At 38.1% G+C, this 21,502-nt stretch overlaps 1 protein-coding gene across 1 annotated transcript; it reads right to left on the reverse strand.

Annotated features, from left to right (window-relative positions):
• Nucleotides 1–5,415: 5,415 nt before the first annotated feature.
• LOC148736258 (C-reactive protein-like) lies at nucleotides 5,416–14,628 on the reverse strand. Its single transcript, XM_088752000.1, has 6 exons — nucleotides 14,441–14,628; nucleotides 14,058–14,326; nucleotides 13,074–13,188; nucleotides 12,836–12,892; nucleotides 8,137–8,362; nucleotides 5,416–6,797 (listed from the first exon to the last, which is right to left on the reverse strand). Exons 1-6 carry the CDS (start codon nucleotides 14,511–14,513, stop codon nucleotides 6,422–6,424), a joined length of 1,116 nt encoding a protein of 371 aa, XP_088608126.1. The 5' UTR covers nucleotides 14,514–14,628; the 3' UTR covers nucleotides 5,416–6,421.
• Between the last annotated feature and the right edge of the window lie 6,874 nt (nucleotides 14,629–21,502).

Raw genomic sequence — 21,502 nt, forward strand, 5'->3', positions numbered from 1 at the left:
GTTCCTAGTCGAGGGTCCCTTTCTTCTTTTTCTTCGCGATAGAAAATACGAGTCATCGCATTGCGTGAAACCAGGCTAGGTTACTAAGCAGCTCATTTTTCTTTCAGATCCAAGACCATCGAGAAATACAAGACAGCATATTATTCCTTTTACTTGCCAGTTGCTTTGGCAATGTAAATGGTGAGGATCCAATGATTTTGCGCTTTTGATCACCCGGTATGTTAGAACGCGCACTATAAATCAATAAACTATTATTAATTATTATTATTATCATGATTGTTGTGCGATTTCTGATATCGTTCCTCTTTCCAAATTTCATTGATTAACTTTCTGTATTTTTAGGCTGGTATAAAGGACACAACATCTCATGAAAATGCCAAAGAAATTTTATTAGTGATGGGGGAGTTTTTTCAAATTCAGGTATTGCATCCACTTGTAATTTTAAAAAAAGACAACGTTGTATATATTTAAATTTATGTTTACAATTCCACATTCGTAAGCACAACTGGTTTAAGTTTAGACGTTCTCTACGTGTCCCAAGGTTTTAGTTTTTAGTGCATTTAGTGATTAGTTAATTGCAAACGACCCCACAAGCTCATGTAGCTTTAACACTCATCGTTTTAAAATAAAGGCTATCTATCTATCTTTCTATCTATCTATCTAGGCGAGGCATTTAACACACTAAATATCTATTAAAGGGAACAGTGGTTTCTGCTCATCCCCCTTCCCCCTCCCCCTCCCCCCTCTCCCTCCCCCTCCCCCCTCCCCCCTCCGTCCCAGTTTCCAATATTTTCTACATTTGTGGATGGTTTTATTACCACAAGGGGAGATAAACTGGCCCAATGATTCGAGCGCTGAGCTCTGTTTTAACCCCTTCACTCTCATGATTTCATTAATAATTCTCGTTATTGTCTGTTGTACAATTCTTATAAAGTTAATTTGGAGAATCTGGTATTGGATCAACTAATTACTCCAATTGATATTTTTCTTGATTGTCATCACTTTTCTGATTGATATTGTATCATTTTACACGGAATACAAATATTCAAATTTGAGTTGCCACTGTTCTGGACTCACTAGCCTCTCACACATGTAATAATCCTTTTTTATTTCAAATCGGACGCCATATTTGCATTTGGTGTATTGTAATGTGAAATTCTATCTTGCATGGTCATTGATGGGAGTGAAAGGGTCAAAAGATCCAGGTTACAGAAGCAGCGTGGCATATTTTTTTTGTGTGTTCTTGAGCAAGAATTTGACTGTCACATACCATAGCTCTTCTCCGCCCAGAAGTGCCAAAGGGTACAGAAACTGATACAAGCTAGTATATAGTATATTGTAGCTATGTATATTGTAGAGTTCAAGAGGAGTTTAATAAATAGGTGTTATTGGTCATTAGTCCTCTACCTTCCCCCACCCCTCCCTTCCTCATTTTTTTTTTTGCCTCCTACTGATGTAAACATTGACGACGGGCTACTGGAATGGGAACCCGTGACTGGGCTGTAGGTAATTGTAAGCCATGGGAGGGGGGGTAGTATTCTATCTGGGGGCAGCCAGTGTTCAGTAGAAGCCCGTGGATACTCCGAGAACTTACCTTACAAAGCGAGGTAGCAGCTAATTGTGTTTCGTATGGTTTCTGCTTCTCATCTACAGTTTACTCATTTTTTGACCTGCAATATTATATTATCCTTTTAAGTATTTTTATCAATTGGCTACTTGGATCCTCAAGTCACTAATTGTCACTTCAGGCAGAAGGTGTTCTAATTTTTTTCCTTTTTATTTGGATGAGCTAAAATTTATTGCAATCAGAACGGGAAGTGTACCCTTATTCCCCGCTTACTCTCTTAGAGATTTTCATTCTTCACGGCAGACACTTGTCATAAAAGACTGGAATTTAACTCTTTTATTCTGCTAACATTTCTTAGGAGAACTACGGTACAAAAGATTCTGCCTCATCCGAGAAGGTGAAAAAGTTTTATCATGAGCTCAACTTGAAGCAGGTCTACAAGGACTTCGAAGAGGAAAGTTACAAGAACATTGTAGAACTTATATCGCAGAAATCTGCCAACCTGCCTGAAGGATTGTTTCTAGAGTTTGTGAAGAAAATCTACAAGCGGGATAAAGGAGCAGTTTTGACCCAAACTAGAGTTAGCATTATTGCATCTCCTAGAGATAAGGGCTTTGAATAGCCCATTTTCGAATTACCCTTGGCCTCATTTTCAAAACGAGGCCTGGTGCTCAACCATTCTTTAATATGAAAGGATGAGCACCAGGACTCGTTTTTAAAATGAGGCCAAGGATAATTCGGAAATGGGCTATTAGTTTACAAAAACGAAAATAAAAACATGGTTAAAATAGTCAAGCTCTCATGGAAGTCTTAACTTGATAGAAATCAAAGACACAAAGAAGGGTTTTTGTTATTTAAGTTGATGCAAGTATAACTGTTCACGACCCATTTGCTTAAGAATTCCAGGAAGATCGTTGTTTTCTCTTGAACGACCACCACTGTTATTTTGACTCACAGAATTACCGGCAGAAGAAGAAGACACAGGTGTACTGGTAACAATTTCTTCGCTTCTCTTTTCAATTGGCTGTAGGAAAATTTAGCGAGATAAACGCGCGGCTGAAGTGTATTGAGACTGCCACAAAATGCAATTGCGCACGTCATATATATGCGGACAAAGAGATTTATATAATCTGAACTATACACGAAATTTGATTGGTTCTTACTCGTGGCATGTTAGAGGATAGATGATAAATGACGTCACCGTTAATAAAATTTTTTACGTCTTCACTATAGAAAGCAAATGGATTCTATGTTGCCGTGAGTATGTTCAGTAACTGATCAAGAACACGTCAAAATGTAGTAAGAACATCAGTGAAACACCCAGTTGCGCATCGTGTGCCACTTTCTTGTTCTGATATACTACGATTCACAGCAACGTGAATATAGATTCACAGCAACGTGGTTTCATTTGTTAAGTACACAATGATGGCTCAATAGTAATATGGATGTTTCCTCCAAAGCAAACCTTAAAAATGAACTAGACAAAAAAAAAGCAGTTGGTTAATAGCGTCAGCCATTTTTTAAGTCAAACTACATGTACTAGCTATACAGTTCCTTGACACGCGAAAACAAGAAATATAACCTGTAAATCTCAGTTTATAAGCTGAATGTAAGCGTTAAAATGCGCCACCTTGCTAAGACGAAGGTTTACGACTCGATATGTGAAACTATGCTACCGCGTGTTTTTTACTGTGGACACGTGGTGGAACACGGCGGTCAAATAACGCATGCGTGAGGGGATCAATTTTTAACGCCAAAATTTCTAAAAACACACGAAACAACCGCTGTTTTGTAAAATATGCGAAATAAGATTGAGACATTCATAGTAATCTGTAAAAGAAAATAAAAGTAGGGAAAGGAAAACTCGAGACTCGAGCTCAAAGCTTCGTCAAGTGCGAATATCCTGTTGATTTACGTACTTAGAAGAGCCAATAAACAGAACACTGACACAACAACGTTTGTTTTATCCTCAGTTCTGGTTCACCCTGGTATTCTTCTCCTATTTCAATCATTTTGTACACTGCCTCTGTTTCATCTTTACAATGCCTTTTGATCCTTTCCCTAACCTTTTTTTTTTATCATAGTTTTTTACTCTCTTTCTTTTGCCCTGCTACAGCTATTTGTTGTTTTGTGTTCTACTTATTGGCTCTTCTAAGTATCTGATATCACTCAACTACATTCAACTCTGCATAAGATCCCCGCTGCGAAGTTTAAAAATGTCTCACAGCGGGGACTCACTGATAAAAAAAAATTATCACGTTGAAAATTTTGTTAAAAACCTTAATTCCGGATTTTCGTGGCCGTAAAATTACAAGATGGGAACAAGATTGAAATAATTTCAGCATTGCGTGACAAATAATAAGTATGTTTCATCTACACTCGTATCAGATTGCTTCCCATCTCCAACGCGCGTCTCCGGCAAAGAACATTTGACCTACCAGTATAAATTATTAAATTGTCCCCTTTCCAGTCCACAATGAAGCTAAAATTTACCTTAGAACTTCTTAATAATTTAAAGTGTTCGAATATGCCAAGACAAACAGACGCCTTCCGCTAGCTTACGGAATGTGGTATTGTAAGCAATTTCACCATAAGGAAATGGATGAGAATTTGAAACGAAAGCAGGAATGAAAACCAATCTGTCGTCGTTACCTATGCAAGGCTAGCTTATTGTATTAATATCCTAATCGAACACGGTGCTAACAGCTGAAATGTGCGTGGAATTCCGCAGTTAACCACAGGGATACAAATTAGATTATGTCGTGACGTTTTAAATACCGATGTTGTGATTTCCACAAAGTTCAACCTGGTTTTTCCATGCGGAAATGCAACTAATTTTTATATCCTCGAAAACGACACTATTTCCACTTATCATGAGCTTAATCTGAACTGATTCTGAGCTATACCGCATGGGGCAAATGATAATTGAAAATTTGCCAAGAAATGCGACATTTGAGTTTTAAAATATTGGTGATTTTCAAAAGCGTTCCGTGAGGGCAATATGAGATGAAATGGTCCTGTTTTAGACTAAAATCATACCTCTATTCCTCCTATACAAATTTATAAATTGATAGGAGCTTGCCTTCTTTTGCGCTTTTCATGAGCAAAGTTTATTTGCCTCTACTCGGGGCACTGATTTCCGCCATTTTACGGCTACCTACGCTTGTTTCCGTTTTCCTGAATTTTCTTCAATAAAGAGGAAAGTCTGGAGAAAGAAAACCTTACCATGTTTCTATCGTTACTATAAGGTGTCTCTGGGCAAAATATGAAGGTTTTCAAATCTTTAAACATGTGCTACATTTCTCGATTTTCACTCGGTCAATTCAGAAAGTCGCTTTAAGGTGTTTATGTACAGTTTCCTTGGAGACCATCCTCTTGACAATAAAGAAAATTTATATTCCTACTTCGAATCCAGTGTGGAAAGGATTAAATTGAGTGTATTACCGTAACTTGAGTTTGTAACTTTCAGTTTATAACGTAACTTTTTCCTAGCTGCCTTCATTTTTAGTCGGGCTTTGAACATTTTGGCAGCGTTTAAGAACTGCTGTTTTGATTGAATGCTTGTTGTTTAGACCAAGTGCACAAAAACATCCTTTGGGCTTGAATGAATTGTAGGGACCTTAAGCAAGCTACGACGGCGACGGTAAAGTTTGTTTTCAAGTGTAGTACAGTTCTTAGCCGTCCTCTGCAATACTACAACATGAAATCAGCTTGGTCTTAAAACAGAAACCCCGATCAAACGCTGCTCACAGACGTCATGCGGAGGTTGAGCTGTGGCACCGTAAGAGACGATAAACACATACAGCCATTCGCGAAATTCTAGCTAATTTTCAATCGAAGTCCTCTTTCTGAGTTGCTGTTTGTACAAAACACATTTATTAGGCCCTTATGTTTGCACGTGAAACCCATGTATACCTCCCGCGCAATTATAAAAAGCTCTGTTTTTTATTTTTATTATTATTCTTTTATTTTTACGTGAAACCATTAACTATACTGATAAGACTTTCATCAAGATCTAATCTCAAGATTGTGCCGTCCTTGTCTTCCGATGCAGTTTGAAACTAAGTCAATATGTAGCAGAGTTATATATTATTTTTTAGTTAAGTTCGAAATGTTTTCTGCAGTGTAAACCCTTAAAAACTATCAGTCAAAGAGCAATTGGTTGGTAACGTTGTACCCATGCATTTTGTATTTTCAACGTTTCTGAGTTACATTTGTCATTAGGTAGTATATTATTCAAACAGTTACATGTTATTCACTTCCTTAACAAGTTAAAACGATATATATAATAATTTGAGAATTGAGTGGACAAATGAATGTCAACATTTTAGCGCGCTACTTTGCAGAGACGAAGGTTTACCACACAACACCGGCGTCAAACATCGGTACAGCGCTTTATCTAGGCACACATTCAAAGCATGAACACTTGTCCTGTTGGCCTCTCAATGTTCAAATTCTCTTTGGGATCTTAAAAAATCTTGAAATGCCCTCTGATTAATTCTCAAGAATCAATGAGAACAGAGAAGAAAATTTTCATTTTGTTAAGGTTCCTTACTGTAAAAACGGGTAGCTGTCTTAGCTTTAGGGAAAAAACCTGTCACCTAAAAATTTACCTGTAACTTTGACGTAGTTTATCAAACAACTAAGTAGATAGGTGAATAAATATAATGAAAAGTTTTCCAAAGACCTAGCCAAAGTAAGCAACGTTTAAACGCAATATCATGTAATATTTTGTTGTCTATACTTAGTAATGTGCCACGTGATCCAGCCTGCATATAGTAAATACTCTAATTTAAGCAATTTTACAGCACGTAAGTTATGACTCTAGAGCGTTTGATCACTGAACAACACAGTTCACGGCTCTTCAACTGTGACATTGCCATGAGTAAGATTTTTGAATGCAGACCATTTCAGAACAGAACCATGAGGTATGCTGCAATTTATGTACTGGGCGGCAATGTCGCTTTCGGACAGAACTTTATCCCAAATGTTGACACCTGCCAATCGGCCGTGAAGAGTTTGCTTAGGGTCATAACCTCCGGCAACAGAGTCTTGCTCTTGTCCAAGCACTAGAGCGCCGCCAGATTTAACGATAGCGTTCTTGCTGTTGGTATTCGTTTTCTGTTCTATAACTTTGCCATCTCTATAGAGTTTTGCTACTCCTTGACTGTTTTCCCAGGTGACACACAAGTGTTGCCAGATATCATTGTAAAGATTTCTTGCCTCAAACCTGAAAAAAAAAAAGGAAAAAATATAAGCACAACAGTTTAAAATATATTTAAACATTCAAGATCCGCCTTCTTTTTGTTTGTTACTAAGTCAGTCAATGAAGAGTCATCCAGTCTGTCAGTCAGTTAGTCAGTCTATAGTAATATTTAAAAAAACCTGTCAGTCAGTCAGTCTGTCACCTAGTCAATCTGTCTGTCAGTCAGTCAGTCAGTCTGTCAATCAGTCAGTCAGTCAGTCTGTCAGTCTGTCAGTCAGTCTTTCAGTCAGTCAGTCAGTTAGTTAGTCAGTCAGTCTTACAGCCAATCTGTCTGTCAGTCAGTACATACATGCATACGTTAGTTGACTACTCCCCATGGGGGCTTTTCAGGCCCAATTCCCACCCATCCCATCCAAGGGGAGGACATCCACAACACAGTAATCTCGTGCGTGGGAAATTAACGTCTCCTACCCCTAACCCTGCAGGAGACCGGACCTACGGTTTATTCGTCCTTATCCGAGAAGTCTAGAATATCTATCCATTTCTTGATTATGGAAAGGTAGCAAATTCTCCTCACTTATTTTAAGACCATGAGTATCGGTCCGGCCGGGGCTCGAACCCTCGACCTCCCGTACAACACAATCCGGCGCTCTAACCAATTGAGCTAACCGGGAGTCAGTCAATCAGTCCTTCAGTCACTCAGTCACTCAGTCAGTCAGTCAGTCAGTCAGTCTGTCACCTAGTCAATCTGTCTTTCAGTCAGTCAGTCAGTCAGTCTGTCTGTCAGTCAGTCAGTTAGTCAGTCAGTCAGTCAGTCAATCAGTCTTTCAGTCAGTCAGTCAGTTAGTCTGTCAGTCAAACAGTCAGTCAATCTGTCTGTCAGTCAGTGAGTCAGTCAGTCAGTCTGTCAGTCAGTCAGTCTGTCAGTCAGTCAGTCAGTCAGTCAGTCTGTCAATCAATCTGTCTGTCAGTCAGTAAGTCAGTCAGTCAGTCTGTCAGCAAGTCTGTTCTGTCTGCTAGTCAGTCCGTCATATCTGTCAGTCAGTCTGTCACACATTCAGTCAAGTTGTCAGCCAGTCAGTCAGTTTGTCAGCCAATAAGTCTGTCTGCCAGTTAGTCGGTCAGCTAGTCGTTTTTCAGTCAGACAGTTTGTCAATCAGCAAGATAGTCTGTCGCCCATTCAATCAGTCTGTCATGTAGCCAGTCAGCCAGTTAATCTGTCTGCTTGTATGTTTAAATTCCTTTCTTTTCCTTCAAGCGTTCGTGTCTAAAAAGGAGATCATGGTATGTCCTGTATTATGAGTTATCGTGGCTCCAATAAGAAATACCTCAACCCAGTTTTCAAAAATCCATTAAGCATTACCAGAATGTATTACGGTCAACTACCAGAGCCAGTGTTGCATTAATTTCGACGGCAATGCTATTGTCTTCTTGTTGAATGGCATAGCTAATGACAAACTGACCCCCTTGGTCTGCAACAAGTTTGATAAAAAAACACACTGACAGCTGGCTGAGATCTGAGGCTATCGCTGGATTCTTCATGGCATAATTTTCTGTAGAACGCGGCTCCGGAAACACCATGAGGTACTCTACAACAGAGGAAATAAACTTCAGAAACTTCAAGACAATTGTTTGAGAAATTGCGCATTTTTTAAATGTTTTTGCTTCTTTAGAAGTATCCAGTTTTTGTTTAAATCTTCCTTCGTTTTTCGCATGTGCCGCACGCCTATCGGGGACGATAGTCCAACAGTGTTCAGCGGTAAGCAACATAGAATAAGACACGCATAGGACAAGGATCTCGCCTTGTTGTTAAGTTCTGAACGACCTGCGGCTTAATCAAGGGCATAGTTTTCCCCTGCTTTCTTTGCAAGATAACTGGTTCACACCTCACCCTAATCAACTATTTAATAATAATAATAATAATAATAATAATAATAATAATTTAATATTTATATTACGCAAATTAACATGTCGAACCCCTTGGTCTGCAACAAGTTTGATTTAAGGCCATAATCTAAATATAAAGTAAAGAATACGAAAAATCATTGCATCGATGTCTTTGTTAGTGCGTAGGGTGACGAAGGAAATACGCAAAGTCATCACTCACTTGTAAATAGAATCTCAAAAGATGGACGCATGTTTTAAGGTGACTAGTACCAGTTTTCATCTTTTTTACGGTTTGTAACTTTGAAAGAATACAAGAAAAAGACTCACCAAGGCCACTTGAACACTTTTGCGGAGTTGAGTTATATAATCACTGGTCATTCAAAAATAGGTGTCATTTCGTCAACAGCAGTTTCCATAGCAACATTTCCGAAGGATTATTCAGACACATTTTTCAGCTTATGGCTCAAATAGCACGGTGGGAAAGAAAGCCAACTGTTGCATTACAATATGAAGAAACCTTCATGTTTTCTTTGTTTTGACTGTCTTCTGCCACTTTTTGCGACTACATCGCCGACATTACCCAAAAATTACGAACTTTGTAATATCATTCCAAGCAATTCTCTTCATGCGCGGGATAAGAAACGAGCAATCCCGAGCGGGTAAGGTGGGCCCATCTTGCCCGCTCGGGTAGAAATCAGAACACAGGATTTGCTTCATGTTGCCCACGGGCGCTGCCAGCGATATGATAACTCGTGTTACAACACCTCACAAAATGTATTAGCGTTGTCTTATAAGTTAGCTATAGCAGCTTTTCTAATCGTGACATCGGTACGCAAGTCCACGTATGCATTTAAAATATTGCATCTTTTTGTTCCTTTCCTAAATCTGGTTCTCTTATCGCGTAAGTGTATTATTTTTTCCTCATATAAGTTCTGTTCGCGCTAGGCTCTTCCCGACAAGGTCTTTGCTCTCTACTTCCCAGATTACACCCATGAATCTCTTCTGCGTTTTCCTTTGTTTGAGAAATTTTCTCCAATCTTCGCCTAATCAAACAATAACCTGTGATTTCTAATAATGATTTTCAATAATTTCCATGATCCGAGTAAGAAAAAATACAAATTGCACAACGGAACCGATTAGTTCTATCTGTTCATAGCAATCAAGTTCTGTTGCGATCTTGAGAAAGTTCGATCACCACCTGCTTGTTTGCAAGTATTTCCGCTGATGAGCATTGAAAATTCATGCTTTAAGTCTCTATTTTTATGTTTTTTCGTCTTTTTTAAAGCGTCGTGACACAGCAAGGTTAAGAAGTTACATTGTTTTGAAATGCTGTTAAATGTTACATGTACTGATTTATTAGCTATGATAAACAAAAAAGGTATTGCAAATAACCGTTTTATACCCAGCCTCGTTTCCATGTTGACCAATAATTTTTCAAATAAACGAGTAGGTAAAAAATTGGGAAATCTACACTTTCACGATAGCTTTCAAATGAATTTGTAAAGTCTTTCACATAACTTTCATCAGATAGCACTCACCTGAGTGGTACGGAGAACCTCTCTGGCCCATGGACTAGTTGCGAGTTTAGCGATTTCTACGCGCGTTGTCACGCATTTAAAAATCCGGGTTTTATAACATCGACTACCGCTGACTATCGAGTGTGTTCGCGCGAGTATCTACGATCTGATGTTTACAGACGTTTATTGCTCAGAAAACCATTCAATAGCCGTCAAAGACAGCCTCCCGGGCTCATCTTTGAATAAAAAGGGCTTGTATTTGATGTGTTGAGTGGCTGGCTACTGTGAATGCAGGAGATAGAAACTAAGATAAAGACGATTTTTGGAGAAGTAAAGGTTGCTTTACTTCACATTTAAAAGAAATATTCAACCGATATGAAATCTTGCGACGGCGAAGAAAGAAGAACTCAAGTGAAGGATAATCTACCTGAAGTGGAAGAAGGCTTTGAAACTTAAAGGAAAATAATATGATATAGCCAGAAGTCGTGTGTAGGATTGTTAAGATGAGCCCGGGAGGCTATCTTTGACAGCTGTTTAATGATTTTCTTAATTAGCAGTAAACGTCTGTAAACAGGAGATCGTAGGCGCGCGCGAGCACACGCAGTTGTCAGCGGTAGCTATAAGAGATCATGAGCAAATGTCGATCTTATAGAATCCAGATTTTAAAATGCGCGAGAGCGCGCGCGGAAATTGCTAAACTCACGAAAGCTATTGCATGAAAACAAGTCCGGTGACCCCCTTCTTTTTATTGTTCCAATATGATAATAACGTCGAAAGGAATCATCAGAAAAAGAAACAAAAAAATTCTACGGAAGGAAATTTGCGATGTCTGAAAATTGCCTTTTTTCTACATTTTCTGAAATTCCGCTCCGTATAATTTTTTAAAAATCTTTGTGCATTTTCCTTTTCAAGTGCCAAATGCAATCACTGAAAAAAATCATGGGGTAATCGGGTTAGTTTTCGAATTATTTAAGCCACAAGCTAAAAAATGCGTCTGAGTAAGCCTATGAATGCGTTGCCATGGAAACTGCTAGTGGCGAAATGACACCTATTTTTGGATAACCAATGATTATATAATTCAACCCCGTAAAAGTGTTCAACTGGCCTTGGTCAGTCTTTCTGTTTTATTCTTTCAAAGTTACAAACCATCAAAAAGACGAAAACCGGTACGAGCCACCTTAACCTATCCACCTAGCCTTCTTAGAGTTTGCCTGCGTGTGTGTGTGTGTATGTTTGTGGGTGAATACTCACCTTTATTACTTAACCGCGACTCTTACTTTGCTCTCTAATAGTTCCCTGAGCAAAACATGAGCACATCGCATAGCTTATCGACAGCCTAAGCGTGTGTATATGCGTGTGCGCGAGCTTCTGTGCGTGGATATGCTGCGTGCGTGTACGTATGCAAGTGCGTGCATGCGTACGTTTGTGTCTGTGCTTGCCTTTGTTACTACTCTTAATTTAATCGCCATAAAGGGTTTTCCTTTAAACTGCCTACGCCCTAATTTTTTCGAGCGCCCGCCCACCAGCTTCATTGGTAATAAGGCGGTTCAACGGAGTTTGCAAACAAGCTAAAACAAATGGAAATACGGCAAACTGTTACCAAACACTATTCATGCTGCATGTTAAATTCCATTTTAGTAGTTCTTGTTCTCTCAGGTGTAGTCCGTCAACAAAGCGGTTAATCGTCTGCGCAAGTGCGACCGTTGTATTGCTTGAGTAGGCAGAAGATCTAAAAATCCAAAGAACTGTAACTTTTTTGATAAAGCTAAACGAAAAACTGGTGAATTAACAGGAAACCCATGATTAACCAAGTTTGTGTTCGAGAATTATCGTGTTTTCCTCTTCCCTTTTTTCTTTTCTTTTAACAGATTTCTTTAATATCTTCAGCTTTTCCACATATTTTGTGTGCCAGTGATTGTTTGCTATGCTTTCCTTCAGGCTTTTGCGTGGGAAATTGGCACGCAATTTGACGTCGACGAGTCGAGGTTGACAATTTGACATTGATGATTTGACATTAACTTGTGATTGCTGTGCTGGCTCTGTCGGCAGAGGCAAATTCAGTTTCATCTGAGTGGTAGGTCTATGGTTTTCTATATCACGATTATATTCAAAGCGTTCAAAAAAACAACTCACACTTCCCTCTTCCCAGTCGAACAAATTTCACACATGTGTTCACTAAATGATTACAGTTTGAAGAAGTCGGCGTTGTATGGCAATCACTATCGATATGGAGAAATTCCGTTGAAGAGGTTTATGGTCGATCTCGTAAAATCTTCAACGGATTTTTTCTTAGCTTCAGGATTTTGGTCTTTGGGCCATATCCTCGCACTTCAGCGAATATCAGCAAATTACAGCCAGCCGTTTCAAAATTACTCTTAATATTTCAGTTTTTAGGTGAAATTAGGTGTTGAACGAGATCTTAATCAAGTTTTATTGAATATATCACAACAATGTTTCATTTGATGAATTTTAAACGTGTTCTGAGCCATTGTGCTAATATTTCAAACCAGGAGATAACTTCTATTTCGCCATGGTAGGTAAATTACAAACTTCTTATTCTATTTACTCGTTCTAAGCGCGCCCGTGGGAAATAAGAAGCGAATCCTGTGTTCCTTAATTTGGAGCTGACCTGGGTGAAATTTTGGAACAATAACTCACCTATATTACACCGCTGTTTTCCTTCTGGTCCTGATGAACACCTGCAGTCATTGTTAACTGATATGAAATGGATAGAGAAAAGAAATAATAATAGAAAAAATTACTTTTAAAAACAAGTCAGTGTGTAGTCAAATGACGTCTAGTGATGGCTCAGCAGGAATCAGATAGGCCACAAACGTACGCTGGTATAACATTATTTTTGAAAATATTTCTCTAGAAACTAAAAGTTTTAGATTACCTCTTTCGCAGTGTCTTCCTGTATATGCTGCCGTACAGCGACACTTGTAACTGTTTGTCCGATACAGAGGTACACAGGTCCCTTTGTTCTGACAGGGCGTCATCGAGCATGGAGACTAAGATCGAGAAAATCAAGTACTCAATTCGTTGATAAAAACCAGTAGTAGTAGCAGTAGTACTTTATTTAGACACATTTCACCAGTGAACCTGGGGCTCATTTAAATGTCGACGTGTATGGTAAAATGAAAATGTAAAATTTGAATATGTTATCTATTCGATAAAAATACAAAAACCAGACTATACAGATTTAATATGTTAACTACTCGATAGAAAAATTACAGCAACAGTTGGCCTTGGTAGTCAGGTTAACATTGTTCAGTAAATTTTTAAACTTCTAAGATCGAGAGGACGCTCTTCTTATATTGTCAGGTAGGTTGTTCCATAAACATGAAGTTATGTAACGATAAGATTTCTACAAGTAGTTTGATTTAAAAGTAGTCTGATTTAGCTTACAATAACCTCTTAGGTCATAATTGCTAGAACGCAATGAGAACAATTCCTTTATGTAGTTTGGCCCCGTATTAAATCAAGATTTATAAAGAAGGATTAGGGCTTGCATCTATCTGCGATGTTCCAGGGACTTCATGTTTACTATCTTAAGTAGATCGTCAAATGGAGTTGACTTGAGCAGATTCATCAGTGTTCTGATAACAAACTGATTGGTAAATTCTAGCTTGTTAGAAGTCCAGGTGAAAGTCCCACTAAACCAGGTTACAAAATTTGATGACGGGTTGATAAAATGACTTAAAAATGGCTTGCGACTAACACAAAAGTAAAGAAAAAGCCACAGAGAGACGTATTTTAGCGTTCAGTTAACAGTTGAATGTAACTTATTCAAACGACTTTGACTGCCGGCTTCAGTAATCATCAGGATAAAATTTTAAAATGTGATGATAAAGATAAAACGATAGAAAAAGAGTTTTACCGTAATACTGTAGTGATACCAAGAATGGTTGATGATGAACTTGTCTGAATGGGTATAACGATCCGATGGAAGCAGTTCACATAGCAGATTTTCGATGTTATCAGCCAAATCTGCCAGGTTGAAGGACAAACATGGATCCTCATAGAGACATTTAAATGCGCACTCTAAGGAGTGTTGGACCAGTTCTTTCCCAACATATGTAATGTTCAAATAGGAGCCTTTGTGAGCAAGAAAATTGGCGAAAGCAACCCCATTATGTGGTGATTGTCCTGTGTTTGATAAAGAAATGAAGATAACCGATCAAAGTAGTTTTGCCAAGACTTATTTATGAGATAGATAACAAAAAACACGCGGGTATTACTGCGACGGAAGAGGGATTATACCTTTTGAGGTCTGCAAAGAGCTCGCTGATACAATCAGAGCAAGGAAACAGGAAGATAAATAGAAAAATTCCATCTTATACTTCTAGCTCACAGAGAAATCATTTTCATGCTGATACACGGTTTCCAAACATCTGCTTCAGTTAACTCTTATGTTTTTCTCTGGCGTCACAAGGTTATTAATCTTTCTTTTTAGTTTCTTTGCTTTACATAAATTAGGGAGAAAATTAAAAGAATGGCAGAGAAGAGCTTCAGAGATTACAATTACAATTTCTCTCCCTCCATAATTTATTTGTTTTTCCTTTTAGGTGTTTGACAACGTTCCTTTTTTTTTCAGAAATGATTATTTTTGTTGAGGGAGAGAGGGCGCAACACTTTGTGGCGATAGCCAAAGATTTGTGTTTTGAAGACTTCTGTTAGAACCTAAAAAAAAGACAGATAAATTAAAATTTTACAGCGGTCTAATGCGATAAATAAATCGTATATGTCGTTACAAAAATTTTCCGTGCAGGGAATTACCGTTTTTGGCAACGAGATATGTAACCAGGTGAGTGGTCTTCGTCAAAATCTTGGCAGACGTGAAGTTTGTCTTCCTTCATAAATGTTTTTCTCTGGCGTCACAAGGTTATTAATCTTTCTTTTTAGTTTCTTTGCTTTACATAAATTAGGGAGAAAATTAAAAGAATGGCAGAGAAGAGCTTCAGAGATTACAATTACAATTTCTCTCCCTCCATAATTTATTTGTTTTTCCTTTTAGGTGTTTGACAACGTTCCTTTTTTTTTCAGAAATGATTATTTTTGTTGAGGGAGAGAGGGCGCAACACTTTGTGGCGATAGCCAAAGATTTGTGTTTTGAAGACTTCTGTTAGAACCTAAAAAAAAGACAGATAAATTAAAATTTTACAGCGGTCTAATGCGATAAATAAATCGTATATGTCGTTACAAAAATTTTCCGTGCAGGGAATTACCGTTTTTGGCAACGAGATATGTAACCAGGTGAGTGGTCTTTGTCAAAATCTTGGCAGACGTGAAGTTTGTCTGCCTTCATAAATGTTTTTCTCTGGCGTCACAAGGTTATTAATCTTTCATTTTAGTTTCTTTGCTTTACATTTACATGCCGGTTATAACCGGCACTAACACACATTAATGAACATTTCTTGAAACTTTCCTTGGAAGCAGAATTCAAACGAGCTGATTTCAGGGCGACATTTCTAAAAAGTTAACATTTCTAAATGTTAATTAATGTGTGTTAATGCCGGTTATAACCGGCATGTAAATGTAAAGCAAAGAAACTAAAATGAAAGATTAATAACCTTGTGACGCCAGAGAAAAACATTAGAATTAACTGAAGCAGATGTTTGGAAACCGTGTATCAGTACGAAAATGATTTCTCTGTGAGCTACAAGAAAAAGATGGAATTTTTCTATTATCCACTTGCGCAGACGATTAACCGCTTTGTTGACGGACTGCATCTGAGAGAACAAGAACTACTAAAATAAAATTTATCATGCAGTATGAATAGTGTTTGGTAACAGTTTGCCGTATTTCCATTTGTTTTAGCTTGTTTGCAAACTCCGTTGAACCGCCTTCTTACCAATGAAGCTGATGGGCGGGCGCTCGAAAACATTAAGGCGTAGGCAGTTTAAAGCAAAACCCTTCATGGCGATTAAATTAAGAGTAGTAACAAAGGCAAGCACAGACATAAACGTGCGCATGCCCGCACTTGCGTACGTACACGCACGTAGCATATGCACGCACAGAAGCTCGCACACACGCACATAAACACGCTTTGTCGATAAGTTATGTCGATAAGCTATGCGATATGCTCATGTTTTGCTCGGGGAACTTTTACAGAGCAAAGTTTACGCTACTTTTGTCTTATTTTGTAAGAAGTTTGCCTACCAGCGTGTATTTGATGTATTCAACAGCCATTGCGTATGCAGGAGACAGAAACGAAGATAAAGAAGACGATTCTCGTTGACATAAAGGTTGCTTCGCATCTAAACCAAAAATCTAATCGATAGGAGATCTCGCTACAGCCAAAAAGTGATGCAAAAAGAAAAATCTGCCTGAAGAAGGAACAGACTGTAAAACTCTAAGGAAAATAATATGAGATAACCAGAGTTTGTGAATAAATGCTTAAAGATGAGCCCGGGAGGCTGTCTTTGACGGCTATTGAATGATTTTCTAAGCTGTAAACATCAGATCGTAGATACTCGCGCGAACACACTCGATAGTCAGCGGTAGTCGATGTTATTAAACCCGGATGTTTTAAATGCGTGACAACGCGCGTGGAAATTGCTAAACTCGCAACTAGTCCATGGTCCAGAGAGGTTCTCCGTACCACTCAGGTGAGTGCTATCTGATGAAAGGTGATGTGAAAGACTTTACAAATTCATTTGAAAGCTATCGTGAAAGTGTAGCTTTCCCAATTTTTTACGTACTTTCCCCTTTTTACGTACTCGTTTATTTGAAAAATTATTGGTCAATATGGAAACGAGGCTGGTTAGAGAATGGTTATTTGCAATACCTTTTTTGTTTATCATAGCGAATAAATCAGTACATGTAACATTTAACAGCATTTCAAAACAATGTTTTGATTAGAGGCCAAGATTTTTTTATTTGATTTGGAAGAAAACTTAAATGAAACCGTGAAGTCAAACTCGCAAGACATCATGGGTGAGTCCTAGGGTAGCGTAGTGCTTCAAAGTTCTTTCACTCCTTAACCTTGGTGTGTCACGACGCTTTAAAAAAGACGAAAAAACATAAAAATAGAGACTTAAAGCCTGAATTTTCTGACTGTTTGTGTACTGACTTAGTAACAACGAATGAAAAAAGAGGATCTTGAACAATCAAATATATTTCAAACTGTTTTGCTTATCCGTTTGACTTTTTTTATATATATTATTTCAGTTTTAATGCGCAAAATCTTTACAATGATGCCTGGAAACACGTGTGTCTCACCTGGGAAAACATTCAAGGAGTAACAAAACTCTATAAAGATGGCAAGTTTATAGAACAGAAAACGAATACTGACACAAAGAACATTACCATTAAATCTGGCGGCTCTCTTGTGCTTGGACAAGAGCAGGACTCCGTTGGTGGACATTTTAATCTTCGTCAAACTCTCCACGGCCGATTGGCAAGTGTCAACATCTGGGATAAAGTTCTGTCCGAAAGTGAAATTGCCGCCCAGTACACAAGTTGTAGTATAATTAATGGTTCTGGTTCTTAACTGGTCTGCATTCAAAAATCTTACTCGCGGCGATGTCACAGTTGGAGGAGCCGTGAACTGTGTTGTTCAATGATCAAACACTCTAGATTCATAACTCACACGATGTGAAACTCCTTAAATTAGAGTATTTACTATATGCATGTCTGGATCACGGGGCTCAGTACCAAATATAGACAACAAAATATTACTTGATATTGCATTAAACGTTGCTTACTTTGGCTTGGTCTTCGGAAAACACTTCGTTACATTTATTCACCTATCTACTCAGTTTTTTGATAAAAGATGTTAAGGTTACGGGTAAATTTTTAGGTGACAAGTTTTTGCCTTAAAGCAAAGACAGCTACCCGTTTTTACAGCAAAGAACCTAAACAAAACGAAAATTTTCTTCCCTGTTCTCCTTTATTCATGATTCTTGAGAATAAAATCAGAGAGCATTTCAAGACTTTGAAAGATCCAAAAAGAAAATTTTGAGCATTGAGAGGCTGACAGGACAAGTGTTCATGTTTTGAACATTTGCGCTTAGATAAACCGGTGTACTGAAGTTTGACGCCGGTCTTTCGTGGTAAGCCTTCGTCCCTACGAAGTGGCGTGTCTAAACGTTTACTTTCATTTTGTCCAATCAATTCTCAAATTGTTATACATATCGTTCTAACTTGTTAAGGAATTGAATAACTGGTAACTGTTTGAGTGAAATAGAGCTAATGACGAATGTAAGTCTGAAACGTTAAAATACTTACAAAATGGCTTCAACGCAAGGAAACAATTACTTTTTGACCAGTAATTTTTTTTAGGGTTTAAAAGGCAGGTAACATTTCGAGCTTATCTAAAAATTATATATAACTCCACTACACATTGAATAAAGGCTGATAGTTTCTAAAGAAACTGTTTGGTGCTGCGTCGGTGGGGGTAACGAAATAATTTGAATATATCAACAAAGTTGAAATGGTAAATTGGCAACCGTTACGGTTATTCGGAGCGAATAAAGGAACTATGGGTTGTGTGTGCTTTTAAAGGCAGAAAATGGAGCTACGTGGTTGGTGGGAACATGGCAACGAGAAAAACACGAATAAATTTATTTAGTGGAATGAAAAGCGTTCGTTGATACCTGTGGGATTTAGACTGCCGGTTTGAAAGATGAGCCTTTGTTGAAGAGTTTTGCGGCTTTCCATGCTACCTAAGTGTAAGGAAAGATCGCAGATTGCCATATGTTGCTTAGAATGATTGGGTAAATTAAAATGTCTAGCGACTGGTTTCGATGTGTCCTTGTCATTCCTCTCCCCGTCGCAAAGGTGTTCTCGGAATCGGTCACCTAGTCTTCTGCCTATTTCGCCGATGTAAATCTTTTTGCAATAAGTGCAAGTTATGCAATGGATTACATTGGCAGAGGTGCACGTGAAGTGATCGGTGATCTTAATGGATCGTTTGGGTCCCGATATTTTCTCAGTGTTGTGAATGAAAGGACACGTTTTGCATCGTGCAAGAGCGCATTAAAAAGTGCCTGGTTGGTCACTAGTCTGAAAAGAACTTCTGACCAATTTACCATTTCCACAAAACATTGACTTAATTTCAAACTGCAACATACAAGGACTGCACAACCTTGAGATTAGAACTTGATGCAAGTCTTTTCAGTATAACTAATGGCCTCACGTAAAAAGAAAAAAAAAAAAAAAAAAAAAAAAAAAAAAAACAGAAAAACAGAGCTGTTTATAATTGTGCTAAGGGAAAACATGGGTTTTACATGCAAAAGTAAGGACCTAATAAGAGTCTTTCGTTCAAATGGCAACGAAGAAGAGGATTGGAATTCGATTAAAGCTTAGCTAGAATTTCGCGAACGGCTGTATGTGTTTGTCGTCTCCTACGTTACCACACCTCAACATCTGCATGACGTTTGTGAGCAGCGTTTGATTCCAGAAGGAACTTAAATAGTTTTCTGCTGGGGCTTATGCTCTAAGACCGAGCTTGATTTCACGTTGTAGTTTTGTAAACGCCGGCTAAGAGCTGTACAACTTTTGAAAACGCACTTTACAGTCGCCGTCGTAACTTCCTTAAACACGAAAGCGCGCTATATAAGGAAGTCTTCCCTGGGAAGACCTAGGCTCCTTTTTCACTCACCGTTGACGTGTGCGGGTCAAATTTAAATGCTGGTAGACGAACAAAAGGAGCTAATGAGATATCTATTGTTTACTTCCACCAGCATGGTGGCAGGAGGTAACGTGCGAACCACCGACTTCGATCTCAATTTACCGCCACAAATAAAGACAGTTTCCATTGGAGAAAGGAAAAACAAATCTCAAAAATTCTGTATTGTGATGAAGACATAAAACAATTTTGAGGAATGCGCTCGCTGTTTACTGCTTTGGAGTAGCTGTAGCTCAAGCTGACTTGACTCTAAGAGTTCTACATCACACGACGGTTGATTGACAAATGGTCCAGTGGGACCTAAGGCTCCTTTTATAGCGCGCCTTCGTGTTTAAGGTCCCTACAAGTCATTCAAACCCAGATAATATTTTTGTGCGCTTAAGCTTGGTCTGAACAACCGCATTCAATCAAAACAGCAGTTTCTTAAACATTTTATCAATTTCTTCAAGCTGCCAAAATGTTCAAATTCCGACTAAAAATGAAGAGAGCTGGGTAAAACTTACGTTACAAACTCACGGCTTACAAGTTATGGCAATAAACTCAATTTAATCCGTTCCACACTGGATTCAAAGTAGGAATCTTTTCTTTATTGTCAAAGGAATGGTCTCCAAGGTAACTGTATATAAACATCTTAAGTATTTGAAGTATTTTAAGAGGTTGCAAGAAGCGGTAAAGTGATACATTGTGTTACCTGAAAACTGTATTTATCTAAGTCAATCAGAATGAAGAATCTTTTCATCTATGTTTGCATATTGCAAATCCTTAGACTCAAGATAGAGCGCTTTTCGACCGAGCTAGCATAAAATAAAATAATAATAACGAAAACACACCGCATGCTGCTTGCAAGAAGTAAACCTATATAAGTACAAAAGAAGACTTAATATAACCGGCATTAACACACATTAATTAACATTGCTTAAAACTTTCCTTTGAAGCAGAATTCAAACAAGTTGATTTTAATCTCTGAAGCTCTTCTTTGTCATTCTTTTAATTTTCTCCCTAATTTATGTAAAGCATAGAAACTAACAAGAAAGATAAATAACCTTGTGACGTCAGAGAAAAACATTTATAAAGGAAGACAAACTTCACCCATGCGGCAAGATTTTAACAAAGATCATTCACCTGGTCACGCATCTTGTTGCCCAAAACGGTAATTCCCTGCACGGAAAATTTTTGTAACGACATATACGCTTTTTTTATCGCATTAGACCGCTGTAAAATTTTACTTTATCTGTCTTTTTTTTAGGTTCTAACAGAAGTCTTCAAAACACAAATCTTTGGCTATCGCCACAAAGTGTTACGCCCTCTCTCTCAACAAAAAAAAATCATTTCTAGAAAAAAAATGTAGTCAAACACCTAAATTAAACGGAAAAACAAATTAATTATGGATGAAGAGAAATTGTAATATTAACTGAAGCAGATGTTTGCAAACCGTGTATCAGCACGAAAATGATTTCTCTGTGAGCTACAAGAATAAGATGGAAATTTTCTTGTTATCTTCCTGTTTCCTTGCTCTGATTGTATTAGCGAGCTCTTTGCAGACCTCAAAAGGTATAATCTCTCTTCCGTCGCAGTAATACTCCCTTTTTTATTGCTATCTATCTCATAAATAAGTATAAGCAAAACTATTTTGATCGGTTACCTTCATTTCTTTATCAAACACAGGACAATCACCACATAATGAGGTTGCT

The sequence above is a fragment of the Stylophora pistillata genome, chromosome 3 (genome assembly GCF_964205215.1).
Source record: "Stylophora pistillata chromosome 3, jaStyPist1.2, whole genome shotgun sequence".
Taxonomy (NCBI): domain Eukaryota; kingdom Metazoa; phylum Cnidaria; class Anthozoa; order Scleractinia; family Pocilloporidae; genus Stylophora; species Stylophora pistillata.

Bases quoted from the DNA above. Each gene is read 5' to 3' on its own strand.
- LOC148736258 (XM_088752000.1), bottom strand. From the start codon at position 14,513: ATGGAATTTTTCTATTTATCTTCCTGTTTCCTTGCTCTGATTGTATCA. The intron at 12,893-13,073 runs GTAATCTAAAAC...ATTTCATATCAG, and splicing joins AGGAAGACACTGCGAAAGAG to TTAACAATGACTGCAGGTGT. The intron at 6,798-8,136 runs GTAATGCTTAAT...TTTTTTTTTCAG, and splicing joins GTTGACCGTAATACATTCTG to GTTTGAGGCAAGAAATCTTT.